General features: G+C 46.6%; 1 protein-coding gene across 2 annotated transcripts in view; it reads left to right on the top strand.

Moving 5' to 3' along the window:
* The window catches only part of ALOX5 (arachidonate 5-lipoxygenase), a 72,082-nt gene that overhangs the window by 52,673 nt on the left and 996 nt on the right, over positions 1 to 18,413 (top strand). For both annotated transcript variants that reach the window (XM_027596119.2, XM_027596120.2), the window contains exons 8-13: positions 13,637 to 13,840; positions 14,563 to 14,649; positions 16,112 to 16,290; positions 16,611 to 16,732; positions 17,128 to 17,228; positions 17,582 to 17,752. In XM_027596119.2, the coding sequence (XP_027451920.1) occupies positions 13,637 to 13,840; positions 14,563 to 14,649; positions 16,112 to 16,290; positions 16,611 to 16,732; positions 17,128 to 17,228; positions 17,582 to 17,752 (864 nt within the window). The remainder of the gene's footprint in view (positions 1 to 13,636; positions 13,841 to 14,562; positions 14,650 to 16,111; positions 16,291 to 16,610; positions 16,733 to 17,127; positions 17,229 to 17,581; positions 17,753 to 18,413) is intronic.

Here is an 18,413-nt window from a genome sequence, read left to right as displayed (position 1 = left end):
GATTCACTGTTTGCGTATAACACCCAGTGCTCCATGCAGTACGTGCCCTCCTTAATACCCATCATGGAGCTAACCCATCCCCCCACCCCCCCAAAACCCTCAGTTTGTTTCTCAGAGTCCGTAGTCTCTCATGGTTTGTCTCCCCCTCTGATTTCCCCCCTTCATTTTTCCCTTCCTACTATCTTCTTTTTTTTTTTAAACATGTATGTATTTGTTTCAGAGGTAAAAGTCTGCGATTCATCAGTCTTGCACAATTCACAGCGCTCACCATAGCACATACCCTCCCCAATGTCCATCACCCAGCCACCCCATCCCTCCCACCCCCCTCCACTCCAGCAACCCTCAGTTTGTTTCCTGAGATTAAGAGTCTCTTCTGGTTTGTCTCCCTCTCCGGTTTCATCTTGTTTCATTTTTTCCTCCCTTCCCCTGTGATCCTCTGTCTTGTTTCTCAAATTCCTCATATCAGTGAGATCATATGGTACTTGTCTTTCTCTGATTGACTTTTTTCGCATAGCATAATACCTTCTAGTTCCATCCACGTCATTGCAAATGGCAAGATTTGGGGTTTTTTGATGGCTGCATAATATTCCATTGTGTGTGTGTGTGTGTGTGTGTGTGTGTGTGTGTGTGTATACACCACATCTTTATCCATTCATCGGTTGATGGACATCTTGGCTCTTTCCATAGTTTGGCTATTGTGGACATTGTTGCTATAAACATTGGGGTGCAGGTGCCCCTTCGGATCACTACATTTGTATCTTTGGGTAAATACCCAGTAGTGCAATTGCTGGGTCATAGGGTAGCTCTATTTTCAACTTTTATTTTTTATTTTATTTTATTTTATTATCTTAGTCACCATACATCATTACTTTTTGATGTAGTAATCCACGATTCATTGTTTTCATATAACACCCAGTGCTCCGTGCAGTACGTGCCCTCCCTAATACCCATCACTGGGCTAGCCCACCCCCCACCCTCCTCCCCTCTAAACGCCTCAGTTTGTTTCTCAGAGTCCATCGTCTCTCATGGTTCGTCTCTCCCTCCGATTTCCCCCCCTTCATTTTTCCCTTCCTTCTCCTAATGTCCTCCATGCTGTTCCTCATGTTCCACAAATAAGTGAAACCACATAATTGACTTTCTCTGTTTGACTTATTTCACGTAGCGTAATCTCCTCCAGTCCCATCCATGTTGGTGTAAAAGTTGCATATTCATCCTTTCTGATGGCTGAGTAATATTCCATTGTACATATGGACCACATCTTCTTTATCCATTCATCTGCTGAAGGGCATGTCAGCTCTTTCCACAGTTTGGCTATTGTGGACATTGCTGCTGTGAACATTGGGGTGCATATGGCCCTTCTTTTCACTACATCTGTGTCTTTGGGGTAAATACCCAGGAGTGCAATTGCTGGGTCATAGGGTAGCTCTATTTTTAAATTTTTGAGGAACCTCCACACTGTTTTCCAAAGTGGCTGTACCAACTTATATTCCCACCAACAGTGCAAGAGGGTTCCCCTTTCTCCACAACCTCTCCAACATTTGTTGTTTCTTGCCTTGTCAATTTTTGCCATTCTAACTGGTGTAAGGTGATATCTCAAGGTGGGTCTCAATGTAAATTTCCCTGATGGCTAATGATGATGAACATTTTTTCATGTGTCTGTTAGCCATTTGTATGTCTTCTTTTGAAAAGTGTCTGTTCATGTCTTCTGCCCATTTTTTTATTTGATGATTTGTTTTTTGGGTGAGTTTGAGAAGTTCTTTATAGATCTTGGATATCAGCCCTTTGTGTCATTTGCAAATATCTCCTCCTATTCTGTGGGTTGTATCTTTGTTTTGTTGACTGTTTCCTTCGCTGTGCAGAAGCTTTTTATCTTTATGAAGTCCCAAAAGTTCATTTTTACTTTTGTTTCACTAGCCTTTGGAGATGTATCTTGAAAGAAGTTGCTGTGGCCGATGTCAAAGAGGTTACTGCCTATGTTCTTCTCTAGGATTTTGATAGATTCCTGTCTCACATTGAGGTCTTTCATCCATTTTGCGTTTATCCTTGTGTATGGTGTTAGAGAATGGTCGAGTTTCATTCTTCTGTATATAGCCATCCAATTTTCCCAGCACCATTTATTGAAGAGACTGTCTTTTCTCCATTGCATATTTTTTCCTGCTTTGTCGAAGATTATTGGACCATAGAGTTGGGGATCCATATCTGGGCTCTCTATTCTGTTCCATTGGTTTATATGTCTGTTTTTGTGCCAGTACCATGCTGTCTTGGTGATCACTGCTTTGTAATATAGCTTGAAATCGGGCAACATGATGCCCCCAGCTTTGTTTTTCTTTTTCAACATTTCCTTGGCGATTCGGGGTCTTTTCTGATTCCATGCAAATTTTAGGATTGTTTGTTCCAGCACTTTGAAAAATGTCATTGGAATTTTGATCGGGATGGTGTTGAAAGTATAGATTGCTCTGGGCAGCATAGACATTTTAACAATGTTTATTCTTCCGATCCATGAGCATGAAGTGTTTTTCCATCTTTTTGTGTCTTCTTCAATTTCTTTCATGAGTGTTCTGTGGTTCCTAGAGTATAGATCCTTTACCTCTTTGGTTAGGTTTATTCCGAGGTATCTTATCGTTTTTGGTGCTATTGTAAATGGAATCGTTTCTCTAATTTCTCTTTCTACAGTTGCATTGTTAGTGTATAAGAAAGCAACTGATTTCCATGCATTGATTTTGTATCCTGCCACATTACTGAATTGCTGTATGAGTTCTAGTAATTTGGGGATGGGGTCTTTTGGATTTTCCACATAATGTATCATGTCATCTGTGAAGAGAGAGAGTTTGACTTCTTCTTTGCCAATTTGAATACCTTTGATTTCTTTTTGTTGTCTGATTGCTGTTGCCAGGACTTCTAGTACTATGTTGAACAATAGTGGCAAGAGTGGGCATCCTGGACGTATTCCTGATCTTAGGGAAAGGCTCTCATCTTTTCCCCATTGAGGATGATATTCGCTGTGGGTATTTCATAGATGGATTTTATGAACTTGAGGAATGTTCCCTCTATCCCTATACTCTGAAGAGTTTTAATTAGGAAAGGATGCTGTCTTTTGTCAAATACTTTTTCTGCATCAATTGAGAGGACCGTCTGGTTCTTCTCTCTCCTCTTATCAATGTGTTCTATCACATTGATTGATTGATTTGTGAATGTTGAACCACCCTTGCATCCAGGGGATAAATCCCACTTGGTCGTGGTGAATGATCCTTTTAATGTATTGTTGGATCCTATTAGGATTTTGTTGAGAATTTTGGCATCCATATTCATCAGGGATATCGGTCTGAAATTCTCCTTTTTGATGAGGTCTTTGCCTGGTTTGGGATCAAGGTAATGCTGGCCTCATAGAATGAGTCTGGAAGCTTTCCTTCTGTTTCTATTTTTTGAAACAGCTTCAGGAGAATAGGTATTATTTCTTCTTTGAATGTTTGGTAGAATTCCCTAGGGAATCCATCAAACTCTGGACTCTTGTTTTTTGGGAGGTTTTTGATCACTGCTTCCCCTCGTTACTGGTTATTGGCCTATTCAGGTTGTCAATTTCTTCCTGTTTAAGTCTTGGCAGTTTATGGATTTCCAGGAAGGCATCCATTGCTTCCAGGTTGCATAATTTATTGGCATATAGTTGTTGATAATAATTTCTAATAATTGTTTCTATTTCCTTGGTGTTAGTCGTGATCTCTCCCCTTTCATTCATAATTTTATTAATTTGGGTCCTTTCTCTTTTCTTTTGGGTAAGTCTGGCCAGTGGTTTATCAATCTTATTCTTTCAAAGAAACAGATTCTAGTTTCGTTGATCTGATCTACCGTGTTTCTGATTTCTAATTCATTGATCTCTGCTCTAATCTTAATTATTTCTCTTCTGATGCAAGGCTTAGGCATCGTTTGTTTTTTTTTTTTTTTTCCTCCAGTTCTTTAAGGTGTAGAGTTAGTTGGCGAATTCGGGATTTTTCTATTTTTTTTTTTTTTTTTTTTTGAGTGAGGCTTCGATGGGTATGTATTTCCCCCTTAATACCGCCTTTGCAGTATCCCATAGGTTTTGGACCGATGTGTTTTCATTCTCATTGGTTTCCATGAATTGTTTAAGTTCTTCTTTGATTTCCTGGTAGACCCAAACATTCTTGAGCAGAGTGGTCTTTAGCATTCAAGTGTTTAAATTTCTTCCAAATTTTTTCTTGTGATTGAGTTCCAGTTTTAAAGCATTATGGTCTGAGAATATGCAGGGAATAATCTCAGTCTTTTGCTATCGGCTGAGACCTGATTTGTGACCCAGTATTGTGGTCTATTCTGGAGAAAGTTTCATGTGCACTCGAGAAGAATGAGTATTCTGTTGTTTTAGGGTGGAATGCTCTGTATATATCTATGAGGTCCATCTGGTCCAGTGTGTCATTCAAAGCTCTTGTTTCTTTGTTGATTTTCTGCTTAGATGATCTGTCTATTGCTGAGAGTGCAGTACTGAGGTCTCCTACAATTAACGTATTGTTATCAATATGACTCTTTATTTTGTTTAACAGTTGCCTTATGTAGATGGCTGCTCCCGTGTTGGGGGCATAGGTATTTACAATTGTTAGATCTTCTTGTTGGATAGACCCTTTAAGAATGCTATAGTGTCCTTCTGTGTCTCTAACTACAGTCTCTAGTTTAAAATCTAATTTGTCTGATATAAGAATTAGTACCCCAGCTTTCCTTTGTGGTCTGCTGGCATGGAAGATGGATCTCCATCCCTTCACTTTCAGTCTGGATGTACCTTTAGGTTCAAAATGAGTCTCTTGTAGACAGCATATGGATGGGTCCTGTCTTTTTATCCAGTCTGCAACCCTGTGCTGTTTTATGGGAGCATTTAGGCTGTTCACATTGAGAGTGATTATTGAAAGATATGAATTTATTGTCATCATGTTGCCTGTGAAGACCTTGTTTTTATAGATTGTCCCTGTAAATTCTGTTGTATATCACTCTTGGGGTCTTTCTCCTTTTATAGAACTACCCTTAACATTTCTTGTCGGCCAGCTTAGTGGTCACATATTCTTTCAGTTTCTGCCTGTCTTGGAACTCTGCATCTCTCCATCCATTCTAAATGACAGCCTTGCCAGATAAAGTATTCTTGGCTGCATGTTCTTCTCGTTAGTACCCTGAATATGTCTTGCCAGGCCTTTCTGGCTTGCCAGGTCTCTGTGGATAGGTCTGACATTGTTCTGATGTTCCTCCCTCTGTACATAAGGAATCTCTTCCCCCTAACTGCCCTTAAGATGGTTTCCTTGTCCAAGATTTGCAAGTTTTACTATTACATGCCGGGGTGTTTGCCTGTTTTCCTTGATCTTGGGAGGGGTCCTCTCTGCCTCTAGGACGTGAATGTTTGTTTCATTCCCCAGATTAGGGAAGTTCTCAGGTACAATTTGCTCAAATATATCTTCTAGTCCTCTCTCTATCTCCACCCCCTCAGGGATCCCAATAATTCTGACATTGAAACGTTTCATGGTGTCACTTATTTCTCTGATTCTATTTACGTGGATTTTGATTTGTTTTTCCCTGGCCTCCTCTTTTTCCTTCTTTTCTAACAATTGGTCTTCTAGATCACTAACTTTTTCTTCTGTCTTGCTTACCCTAGCTGTTAGATTATCTAGATGGCATTTTTAAGTTCTGCCAGTTCAACTTTTATTTCTGTTCTTAGAAACTCGATATTACCATTAATCGATTTCTCCATTCTAGGTATTTTCTTCACAATTGCTACCGTGAATTCCATTTCCGACATCTTGGTTATATCTGTATCCATTTGTAAATCTGTGGCAGAAATCACAGTCTCTGAGTCTTTCCTATTTTGGGGGTTCCTCCTCCTAGCCATTCTGTTGAGGGAATGTACAGAGTCTAAATTATTGACCACAACCCAAGCAAGATGCACCTGTTATATAGGGACCTTAGGGTTATTGGCCTCTTGTTCTCCCAGCCTGTCTTCTGGGGAGGGGATCTGCTGCGCTGTTACTCAGGCAACCCTGTTTGGGCAGAGTTGCCCTGCCCCCTGGGGGGGCGGGGGGAATGGGCTCAGTGAAAACCGATTTTGGTGTGCTTTTATTCTCTGGAGGCTTTCTGCATCTCCTCCGAGAGTCAGAGTAGAAGAGATTGTTTCCAACCCTCTGCCTCAGAGCAGAGAGATTACAGTCTGTTCTTCAGTGAGCTCTCCAGGCCACACTGTCTCTGTTTCTGTCTGTGCTACTATAAACTTTAGTGTCCTGGGTTGTGCCCCCCTCAGCAGGGCTCCCAGTCCTCACCTCCAGGTTGGGGCACGGGGGCACATCGCTGCCCTTTTTGCTTCTAAAACCACCAGTGCTCCCAGTTTGCACGCATGGCCCCGTCACTCCAGGTTTCAGTCTGGGGGGCTGCCCTAAAGTCCTTTCCCCGCTGCTACTGGTCTGTGAGTCTGTGCCCTGTCCCCAGTGCAGGAGGCTGTCGCTCACCGGTGGTGTAGGATCCCCCCCCATTCCATTTATCTTCCAATATGTGCCCGCGGAATCACGGCTTCCCGCTTCATACCTCAAAACCAACCACCTGCAACATTCTGTTTGTAAAGACCCAGATCTATCTTCTTACATCTCAGGCTGATTTCGTGGGTGTTCAGAGTGGTCTGGTAGATATCCAGCTCAATTCTAGGGAATGGTTGGAATAGGGTCCTCTACTCTTCCGCCATCTTTTCCTCCCCTGTTATTTTCAACTTTTTGAGGAAACTCCATACTGTTTTCAGAGTGGCTGCACCAGCTTACATTCCCACCAACAGTGTAGGAGGGTTCCCCTTTCTCCGCATCCTCGCCAACATCTGTCGTTTCCTGACTTGTTATTTTTAGCCATTCTGACTGGTGTGAGGTGGTATCTCATTGAGGTTTTGATTTGGATTTCCCTGATGCTGAGTGATGTTGAACACTTTTTCAGGTGTCTTTTGGCCATTTGGATGTCTTCTTTGCAGAAATATCTGTTCATATCTTCTGCCCATTTCTTGACTGGATTATTTGTTCTTTGGGTGTTGAGTTTGATAAGTTCTTTATAGATTTTGGATACTAGCCCTTTATCTGATATGTCATTTGCAAATATCTTCTCCCATTCTGTCAGTTGCCTTTTGGTTTTGTTGACTGTTTCTTTTGCTGTGCAAAAGCTTTGTATCTTGATGAAGTCCCAAGAGTTCATTTTTGGCCTTGCTTCCCTTGCCTTTGGCAATGTGTCTAGGAAGAAGGTGCTGCAGCTGAGGTCGAAGAGGCTGTTGCCTGTGCTCTCCTCAAGGATTTTGATGGATTCCTGTCTCACATTGAGGTCTTTCAACCATTTGGAGTCTATTTTTGTGTGTGGTGTAAGGAAATGGTCCAGTTTCATTCTTCTGCATGTGGCTGTCCAATTTTCCCAACATTATTTGTTGAAGAGACTTTTTTCCACTGGACATTCTTTCCTGCTTTGTCAAAGATTAGTTGACCATAGACTTGAGGGTCCATTTTTGGGTTCTCGATTCTGTTCCATTGATCTATATGTCTGTTTTTGTGCCAGAACCATACTGTCTTGATGATTACAGCTTTGTAATAGAGTTTGAAGTCCGGAATTGTGATGCCACCAGCTTTGCTTTTCTTTTTCAACATTCCTCTGGCTATTCGGGATCTTTTCTGGTTCCATAGAAATTTTAGGATTTTTTTGTTCCATTTCTTTGTTCTTCCAATCCATGAGCATGGGACGTTTTTCCATTTCTTTGTGTCTTCCTCAATTTCTTTCATGAGTATTCTATAGTTTTCTGAGTACAGATTCTTTGCCTCTTTGGTTAGATTTATTCCTAGGTATCTTAGGGTTTTGGGTGCAATTATAAATGGGATCGACTCCTTAGTTTCTCTTTCTTCTGTCTTCTTGTTGATGTATAGAAATGCCACTGATTTATGTGCATTGATTTTATATCCTGCCACTTTACTGAATTCCTGTATGCGTTCTAGCAGTTTTGGGGTGGAGTCTTTTGGGTTTTCCACATAAAGTATCATATCATCTGCAAAGAGTGAGAGTTTGACTTCTTCTTTGCCGATTCGGATACCTTTTATTTCTTTTTGTTGTCTGACTGCTGATGCTGACTGCTGATGACTTCTAGTACTATGTTGAACAATAGTGGCGAGAGTGGGCATCCTTGACGGGTTCCTGATCTTAAGGGAAAGGCTCTCACCTTTTCCCCATTGAGGATGATATTTGCTGTGGGTTTTTCATAGATGGCTTTTATGATATTGAGGTATGTACCCTCTATCCCTATACTCTGAAGAGTTTTATTCAAGAAAGGATGCTGTACTTTGTCAAATGCTTTTTCTGCATCTATTGAGAGTGTCATATGGTTCTTGTTCTTTCTGTTATTAATGTATCATATCACATTGATTGATTTGCGGATGTTGAACCAAACTTGCAGCCCAGGAATAAATCCCACATGGTTGTGGTGAATAATCCTTTTTATGTACTGTTGGATCTGATTGGCTAGTATTTTGCTGAGCATTTTTGCATCCATGTTCATCAGGGATCCTGGTCTGTAGTTCTCCTTTTTGATGAGGTCTTTGTCTGATTTTGGGATCAAGGTAGTGGTGGCCTCATAAAACGAGTTTGGAAGTTTTCCTTCCATTTCTATTGTTTGGAACAGTTTCAGAAGAATAGGTATTAATTCTTCTTTAAATGTTTGGTAGAATTCGCCTGAGAAGCCATCTGGCCCTGGGCTTTTGTTGGTTGCGAGATTTTTGATGACTGCTTCAATTTCCTTGGTGGTTATGGGTCTGTTCAGGTCTTCTATTTCTTCCTGGTTCAGTTTTGGTAGTTTATAGGTCTCTAGGAATGCATCCATTTCTTCCAGACTGTCTAATTTGCTGGCATATAGTTGCTCATAATATATTCTTATAATTGTTTGTATTTTTTTGGTGTTGGTGGTGATCTCTCCTCTTTCATTCATGATTTTGTTGATTTGGGTCCTTTCTCTTTTCTTTTTGATAAGTCTGGCCAGGGGTTTATCAATCTTGTTAATTCTGTCAAAGAACCAGCTCCTAGTTTCATTGATCTGTTCTACTGTTCTTTTGGTTTCTAGTTCATTGATTTCTGCTCTGATCTTTATGATTTCTCTTCTCCTGCTGGGTTTAGGCTTTATTTGCTGTTCTTTCTCCAGCTCCTTTAGGTGTAGGGTTAGGTTGTGTATTTGAGACCTTTCTTGTTTCTTGAGAAACGCTTGTATTGCTATATACTTTCCTATTGGACAACCTTTGCTGCATCCCAAAGATTTTGGGCAGTTGTGTTTTCATTTTAATTTGTTTCCATGAATTTTTTTAATTCTTCTTTAATTTCCTGGTTGACCCATTCATTCTTCAGTAGGATGCTCTTTGCCTCCATGTATTTGAGTTCCTTCCAACTTTTTTCTTGTGATTGAGTTCTAGTTTCAAAGCACTGTGGTCCGAAAATGTACCAGGAATGATCCCAGTCTTTTGGTACCAGTTGAGACCTGATTTGTGACCTAGGATGTGATCTATTCTGGAGAATATTCCATGGGCACTAGAGAAGAATGTGTATTCTGTTGCTTTGGGATGGAATGTTCTGAATATATCTGTGAAGTCCATTTGGTCCAGTGTGTCATTTAAAGCCTTTATTTCCTTGTTGATCTTTTGCTTAGATGATCTGTCCATTTCATGAAGGGGGTGTTAAAGTTCCCCACTATTATTGTATTGTTGTCAATGTGTTTCTTTGCTTTTGTTATTAATTGGCTTATATAGTTGGGTGCTCCCATGTTAGGGCCATAGATATTTACAATTGTTAGATCTTGTTGGATAGACTGTTTAAGTAGGATGTAGTGTCCTTCCTCATCTCTTATTACAGTCTTTGGTTTAAAATCTAATTTGTCTGATATAAGGATTGCCACCCCAGCTTTCTTTTGGTGTCCATTAGCATGGTAAATCGTTTTCCACCATTGTCACTTTCAATCTGGAGATGCCTTTGGGTCTAAAATGAGTCTCTTGCAGACAGGATATCAATGGGTCTTGTTTTTTTATCCAATCTGATAGCCTGTGTCTCTTGATTGGGGCATTTAGCCCATTGACATTTGGGGTAACTATTGAAAGATATGAATTTAGTGCCATTGTATTGCCTGTAAGGTGACTGTTACTGTATATTGTTTCTGTTCCTTTCTGGTCTGTGTTACTTTTAGGCTCTCTCTTTGCTTAGAGGACCCCTTTCAATATTTCTTGGAGGGCTGGTTTCGTGTTTGCAAATTCCTTTAGGTTTTGTTTGTCCTAGAAGCTTTTTATCTCTCCTTCTATTTTCAATGACAGCCTAGCTGGATATAGTATTCTTGGCTGCATATTTTTCTCGTTTAGTGCTCTGAGGATATCATGCCAGTCCTTTCTGGCCTGCCAGGTTTCTGTGGATAGGTCTGCTGCCAATCTAATGTTTCTACAGTTGTAGGTTACAGACCTCTTGTCCCCAGCTGCTTTCAGGATTTTCTCTTATCTCTGAGACTTGTAAGTTTTACTCTTAGATGTTGGGATGTTGACCTATTTTTATTGATTTTCAGAGGGGTTCTCTGTGCCTCCTGGATTTTGATGCCTGTTTCCTTCCCCAAATTAGGGACGGTCTCTGCTATAATTTGCTCCAGTATACCTTCTGCCCCTCTCTCTCTTTCTTCTTCTGGGATCCCAATTATTCTAATGTTGTTTTGTCTTATGGTATCGCTTATTTCTCAAATACTGCCCTTCGTGATCCAGTAGTTGTTTATCTCTCTTTTTCTCAGCTTCTTTATTCTCTATCAGTTGGTCTTCTATATTACTAATTGTCTCTTCTGCCTCATTTATCCTAGCAGTTAGAACCTCCATTTTTTATTGCACCTCATTAATAGCCTTTTTGATTTTGACTTGGTTAGTTTTAGTTCTTTTATTTCTCTAGAAAGGGATTCTCTAGTATCTTCCATGCTTTTTTCAAGTCCAGCTAGTATCTTTAAAATCGTCGTTCTGAACTCTAGTTCTGACATCTTACTAATGTCCATATTGATTAGGTCCCTGGCAGTCGGTACTGCCTCTTGTTCTTTTTGTTGAGGTGAGTTTTTCCATCTTGTCCTTTTGTCCAGAGAAGAGATGAATGAGAGAACAAAATGCTAACAGGGTAACAACGACCCCAGAAAAATATACACTACCCAAATCAGAAGAGACCCGAAACCAGGGAGAAAAGAAAGGAAAAAAAAATATGATCGGGCTGGTAAATAGAACAGAGCCACACTAGATTTTGGCTGTATTTTGGTCTGTTAGAAAAAACTGCCTCCCACAATTTTAAAGAAAGAAAAACATATATATACAAAAATAAAGGTAAACATGATGAACGGATGGAATATGACCCTAAAGATGAAAATTAAAACAGATTTTAAAAGAATTGATAAGAAGTTGGTTGAAAAAATTTTTTAAAAAGCGGGGGATGAGAATGTGACCAGGCGGGAGACTAGAACAAAGCCATACACTAGATTTACGGTATATTTTGGTCTGTTTGAAGAAACTGTATCCCAAAATTTTAAAGAAAGAAAAGCATATATACACACACACACACACACACACACACACACACACACACATATATATATACATACATATATATGTAACTTATATACACACAAAAAATAAGGTTAAATACAATGAAAGGATAGAAATGACTGTAAAAATGAAAATTAAAAAAGATTTTAAAAAAGGAATTGATAAGATGTTGGCTGAAAAAGTGAAGAAAACTTTTTAAAAAATAGAAAAAGAAAAAAATTTTAAAAATTAACTTTGAAAGACTAAAGAATCATGGGGGAAAAGCCATGAATTCTATGTGCTGTATTCCCCTAGTGCTGGAGTTCTGCCATTCTTACTGATCAATAAACTTGATCTTGGCTGGCTGTTCTTGCTGATCTTCTGGGGGAGGGGCCTGCGGCCGTGTTTCCCAAATGTCTTTGCCAGAGGAGGAATTGTCCCGCCTTTGCCGGGTCCGGGCTAAGTAATCTGCTAGGGTTTGCTCTCTGTAGATTTTGTTCCCTGCAAGCTTTCCATACAGCTTTGAAGGACATGAGTGAAAATGACGGCCTCCCAATCTCCACCCCGGAGGAGCCGAGAACTCGGGGCCCCGCTCCTCAGTGCACCCCCAGAGAAAAGCAGTCACTCCCTTGTCCCCGGTCTCCGGCTGCACTCCGTGCTCACCCGGCCTGTGACTGGCCTTTCTATCTCTGGCACCCGACCCCGCGTGGAGTCTCCAAACCCAGCAGATCCCTGCGGTGCGCTCCCGCGCTGCTCCTCCTGGGGGAGGAAGGGGAGTCTCCCCGGCTCTGCCACTTGTTGGGTCCCTGCTGCAGGAGCAGTGGCGTGACTGGGCCGCGGATCACGGTTTATGGCCACCCCGAGCTGAGAGCCCGCGCCTCGGCTCTGTCTCTGCAGCCAGCTTCCCCGCTCCGATACCTGGGAGCTCTGCCGCACTCAGGCACCCCCGGTCTTTCTGTGACCCCGAGGGTCCTGAGTCCACACTGTCCCGTGAGGATTCCACCCCCCGCTTAGCCACTGGAGTGACGTCCCTCAGCGGAGCCGACTTCTAAAAGTTCCAATTTTGTGCTCCGCGGCTCTATCACTTGCCAGAAGCTGCCGACAGAGGCCCTTCCCCTGCCATCTATCCTCCCGAGTATCACCTTGGATTCACTTCTCCGCACATCCTACCTTCCAGAAAATGGTTGCCTTTCTGTTCAGAGAGTTGCTGCTTTTCTTTTCTTCGATCTCCTGTTGAGTTCGTAGGTGTTCAGAATGGTTTGATCCCTATCTAGCCAAATTCCTGGGACCAGATGAAGTCCAGGTCTCCTACTCCTCCACCATCTTGCTCCTCCCTAAGAGGTGACTGGTTTTAAGGAGGAGATTGACATAATGTGAATTGCATTTTAGAAATAAAAAAGTCACGTTGGCTTCAGTGTGGAGTTGAAACTGGAAAGGGGAAGGCAAGCCTGGTCTCTCTGACAGGAGGCAACTGGCTACAGGTCTGGGCTCAAATGACAGGGACCTAGGCCATTGCATCCTGAGGATCCTAGAGCCCTGGGAACTGGAGGAGCTAGTCAAGGGCAAGAAGGGAAGTCAGGTGAACCAGCTGGCGCCTGGGGACAGCAACATTTAAGGGAAGAACAGAGGAAAGTAACATCTGGGACATGGAAAAGCAGTAGTCGGAGCAGTGGGCAGAACCCAGGAGGGAGCAAGTGGGCAAAGGAGGTGAGAAAGATGGGGGCAGTAGAAGAGCAGAGTAACATGCTGTAAGCACCTGACCTGCTCCTTGCTGGTGTTTTTGGGCCATCTTAGTCACTTGCCTTCACTCTGGGAGGTAAGTAAAGAGTGTGACAGGTGGTGCACCCAGAGCTCAGAGAGGCTCAGTAAGGTGTCCAGCATCCTACAGCCAGTACATGTTGTCCCTGGGGTGGGAAATGCAAACCCTGGGCCCTCTGCCCTCCTCCACGATCCTCTCATGACTCAAAGACCACTGTTTAAGAAATTTGGATTCTTCTGGAATTTCCTAAGAGGCCAGGCTCTCCTATAGCTATACAGAACAAAATATTGCCACGTATTTTCTTTCTCCATTGTATTAGCTCAACCAAATCCCAGGAGATGAAAACCCGATTTTTCTCCCTTCGGATGCAAAATATGACTGGCTTCTGGCCAAAATCTGGGTGCGCTCCAGTGACTTCCACATCCACCAGACCATCACCCACCTTCTGCGCACACACCTGGTATCTGAGGTTTTTGGCATTGCCCTGTACCGCCAGCTGCCCGCCGTGCACCCCATTTTCAAGGTACAGCAAGCTACTGCCTCAGCCGGTGGAGGAGGGCACTGGCATATGGGGGGGCGGAGGGAGGGAGGCGGGGCACTGGCACCCCCACAGGGCTGGGTCCGGGAGTAGCCAGCAGAGACGGGCCCTTGGAGAGATGCCCAGGGGTGGTACTACAGCTCTGAGCCTGTGGGTCCCTGAGGACATGAGGCCTGGGCCTGACATGGGCCCTGGCTGGCCTGGGAGCAGAGTTTGAAGAGGCAAACGAGGTCAGTGTGACCCTTGTCTGATCCCAGGCGCCACCATCACTGCCCTTCTCTCTTCCTGAATCCTCCTGGCACTGACCGCTGGGGTGATGCAGGCTCAAGACACCTCTCTCGGCCTGTTCCCCTATCTGTGCAGCAGGGAGCCAAGAGTACACCTGCCTCATAGGATTATTGGCAGAACCAAAACAGTTAACAAATGCAGAGAGTTGAAAACAGTACCTAGCACATAGTTCAGCTCTATGCAAGTGCTGCCTATTATCATCTTCATCTTCACGTCACTAAGCGTTGAAGCTGCGGTCCCCAGGCCCCAGCAGCTCCCCTGACCTGCACTTCCTCCCTCAGCACTCGCATCACCCCTCCTCAGTGGACTGGGGTGTGGGGCGCTGGGGGTCTCTGGGGGCACGTGGGGGGGGTGGAGACCTGGTCGGGAGGCCCAGCCAGGCCTTCTTTGAGGCCTTCTCCTGCTTCCCCCTCACACAGCTTCTGGTGGCACACGTGCGGTTCACGATCGCCATCAACACCAAGGCCCGCGAGCAGCTCATCTGCGAGTACGGCCTCTTTGACAAGGTGGGCACCTCCCATCCAGCTCTGTGCAGGGCCCCACTGCTCCAAACCTCCACCCCCCAGGCCAGGTGTCCTCTCAGGAGCAAGGCCCCTAGGCACTAGGGTGGCGGGTGCGTGCCTGGGACGGGTGGGAGGCTGGAGGCGCTCGGACTGGAGGCTCCCCAGGTCCTCTGGCCAAGCTCTGGCCCCTTCCCCACCCGTGACCCCGCCCCTCCCGAGTGCACTGCCTGCTTCTCAGCACTTCTTCGCGGGGCCTGTGTTGCCCTGTAGCCTCGTCCCGCTCTCTCCCCATCCTCTGGCCTGTGGCTGTAGATCTCACGCAGCACCACCTCCCGCCCTCGGCGCTCCTGGGCCAATGCTCCCACCCCGCCCTCCCCTCAGCTGGGCCTAAGCCCTACCTGTCCCTCACGTTCTCTCAGGCAGCACCTTGCCCGTTCCGACCCCCTGCGGCCTTACCAAACCTGGACCCTCCCAGCGGCCCTCTTCCCACCCTTCTTCCTCTCCCACCTCCCCTTAGTGAGGCAGCCAGCTCATCAGTGAGGCTGAGCCCCCATTTGGGTTGCAAATGACAAAACCCAAGTCAAACCGGCTGAAGCTGGAAAAGAAGTGTATTATCTCAAAACCCTGGACATAATAGAGGGGGCTCCCAACTCCTCCCAAAATGGACCCAGGGGCTCAAATAATGGCCCCAGGGGACAGAGACACTGGCTGGCACTCCTCCACTCTTTAAACTGTGTGGGCCCCATTGTCCCAGTCGGGCTCTGCAGACAGGCTCTCCCCTGTGGGAGGGGGCAGTGGGTCCTCATCACAGGGAGCTCCAGGCTCGTGTTCCCACACGGCGACCGTCCACTCCCATCCAAGCAGAAAGTCCAGGGAGCAGCTCCCATCACTCCCGCTTGGGTCATACGGCCCTGTGGACCGACGTGTGGCACCCCAGTACCCAAGTCCTCCTTTAAAGGTTCTGCAGTGGCCTGACTGCTCAGCCACCATGTGTGCTGGGATGAGGACCAGGATCCCTCCTTGTGCATCTCTCCAGCCCTCACCTAAGCAAACACAGCCCTCCAAAGAGTTGTGTGTGTGGTCCTGGGGGCTGGTATCCGCCCCTTTTTTGAGCCCAAAACTCAGGTGACCGAGAGCAGTGCTGGCGCTCCAGGCAGCCTGGGCTCAGAACAAGCACCCACCCTCCTGCCGCCGCCCCCAGTCCCTGCACACACACCCTCCGCTGCAATCCCCTGCATTATTAGATCGGGCCTCTCTGACCTCCTCACTGGGCTGCCCTGGGTATTCTCAGAATTAAGCATCCCTCCTACTCCACCTCCTAAACCCCCGGGACATGGGCTTGCCCATCCGCAAGCCCGGCCCCCCGCAGTGTCCTTTCACAGTTTCTCATGGTGAGCTCTGGGTGAGAAGGCTGGCGAGGGGTGGCCAGCCTCAGCTCACGGTGCTCTCTCCCCCCCAACTCAAGGCCAACGCCACAGGGGGCGGTGGGCACGTGCAGATGGTGCAGAGGGCCATGCAGGACCTGACCTACACCTCCCTGTGCTTCCCTGAAGCCATCAAAGCTCGGGGAATGGACAGCACAGAGGACATTCCCCACTACTTCTACCGGGACGACGGGCTCCTGGTGTGGGAGGCCATCAAGACGTGAGTGCCCGCTGGGGTCGTGGGACCTGCTCTGTGCAGAATGAGAAGAGCTCCTGGAGGAGGAGAGGACCAGGGTATTGACAGGCTGGGCCAGGGGCCTGGACCACTGACTCAGTGGGCCACGGCATGGGTCCATTGTCAGGGCCCAGAGAGAGAGAGGAAGGTATGTGGGTGGGAGTGGGGGTGAATGACCCGAGTCTGGACATTAAGGAGTAAGTCACAGGGTCACCACTGGAGCTCTGCCCTGGGGCTCAGGGGCCCGGCTCTGCAAACCCTGGCCAGGTCACCCGCTCCTAGCTGGGCCCCTCCTCCTGAGCCAGGTTCACGGCCGAGGTGGTAGGCATCTACTACAAGAGTGACCAGGTGGTGGTAGAGGACCAGGAGCTGCAGGACTTCGTGAAGGATGTGTATGTGTACGGCATGCGGGGCAAGAAGACCTCAGGTACAAACCCCCTCCGGCTCTCCTCCTGGCCGTCTCTTCTGCTCTTCCCTGCACCTCTGACTTTCCTGGGACAGCGCTGGCCCATGGCGTCTACCTTAGTGCCTGGTGCTGGGGCCAGAGCCCCCAGGGGATCCCTGCTCACCAGTATGTCTCATGGGAACACCTCAGGGACTTTCTGCAGCCACTGAGAACCAGGGTCAGAAACATCAGGAACACTGGGCCAAGCTGCTGTCCCCTCCTAGTGTCTTACACATGCCTGGGCCGCCCAAGCCCTTGTGTGGGGGAACTCAGGGACGGGGGGAGGGTCAGAGGGAGGGTGCCTGTGGGTCATCGGTCCACTGCGCCCCCCCCACCTCCGGGGTCAGGGCCTCAGCCAGTCCCTGGCTCTGCCCTAGGTTTCCCCAAGTCCATCAAGACCAGAGAGAAGCTGTCGGAGTACCTAACAGTAGTGATCTTCACAGCCTCAGCCCAGCATGCAGCGGTGAACTTTGGCCAGGTGGGCAAAGGCAGGGTCGGTCCTCTGGGCAGGAAATCGCCATAGTCACCTTGACTGCTGCTTATGGGCCCAGACAGTGCCACCCCTCTTTCTAGTCTTCTGGGGCTGGTCTCAGGCAGCCTCGGGGCCAGAAACTGGGTGTTCCCTGAGTGTATTTTGCTCACTAAGCCAAGGGCACCAGCCAGAGAGGGGGCCTGTGGACCGGCCCTGCTGGAGCAGGAGGTGATGGGAAGGAGGGTGGGAGGCATCGGGGCGGGTGCTCGGTCTGTGGGGCAGGTACGGGCATGGCCTGCTGCGGGTGGGTGGCAGCTGGCTGAGGAGGTGCCCACCCATGCCTGTGGCTGTCCCTGCAGTATGACTGGTGCTCCTGGATCCCCAATGCCCCCCCAACCATGCGGGCCCCCCCACCAACAGCCAAGGGTGTGGTCACCATCGAGCAGATCGTGGATACGCTGCCAGACCGTGGCCGCTCCTGCTGGCATCTGGGCGCAGTGTGGGCACTAAGCCAGTTCCAAGAAAATGAGGTGAGCAGGGGAGACGTTCTGCCCCCTCTAGGGGGGCAGGTCACCTGGATTTAACCCATTCTTCCATCTCAGGACTTTGTGATTAAGGGCTTAGGTTGGACACCTGCTCTCCGGGAATCCTGACTTCTGAGGCTGGGGGTGCCCAGGAGGTCCCAGGCCTGTGCCTGGATGGAGCTCGGGGTGGGGGGGGCGGACAGGAGAGCACAGGGACTCTGCACCACCAGTGACTACCTAATGAACCTAATGTCAAAGCTGGGTATCTCAGTATCTCAGGCACAACACCATGGCATTAGCTCAGTGTCACACAGAATGACTACCAGTTCAGCCAGCCCCAGACTTGTGGGCATTTTAGGGGGCACTGAGGTTGCTCTGGGGACTCTGCTAATGTGTGGGCCCCTCACTAACATCTTTGTATATGTGTCTTTGCACATGTGTTCAGTAGGGCCAGATGACATGCTCCTAGTAGAGGAATTTCTGGGTCAGAGAATGTTGAGACTGATCTGTCCTCCACAAACTAATCCCAAATCCCACCCTTTCCAGCCCTGGGTATGAAACCTGCCAATTTTAACAATCCAATGATTTTTAAAAAGATAGATCTAGTTTTAACTTGCAGGCAGCTGTGTGAGTGTGGCCGTGGCTGTCCCGGGCTGGGGAGGCTAGC

This window comes from Zalophus californianus, chromosome 15 (genome assembly GCF_009762305.2).
Source record: "Zalophus californianus isolate mZalCal1 chromosome 15, mZalCal1.pri.v2, whole genome shotgun sequence".
In the NCBI taxonomy this organism is placed as follows: Eukaryota; Metazoa; Chordata; class Mammalia; order Carnivora; family Otariidae; genus Zalophus; species Zalophus californianus.
Note: the sequence above shows the minus strand (reverse complement) of the source record. Positions and strands in the feature narration are given on the sequence as shown.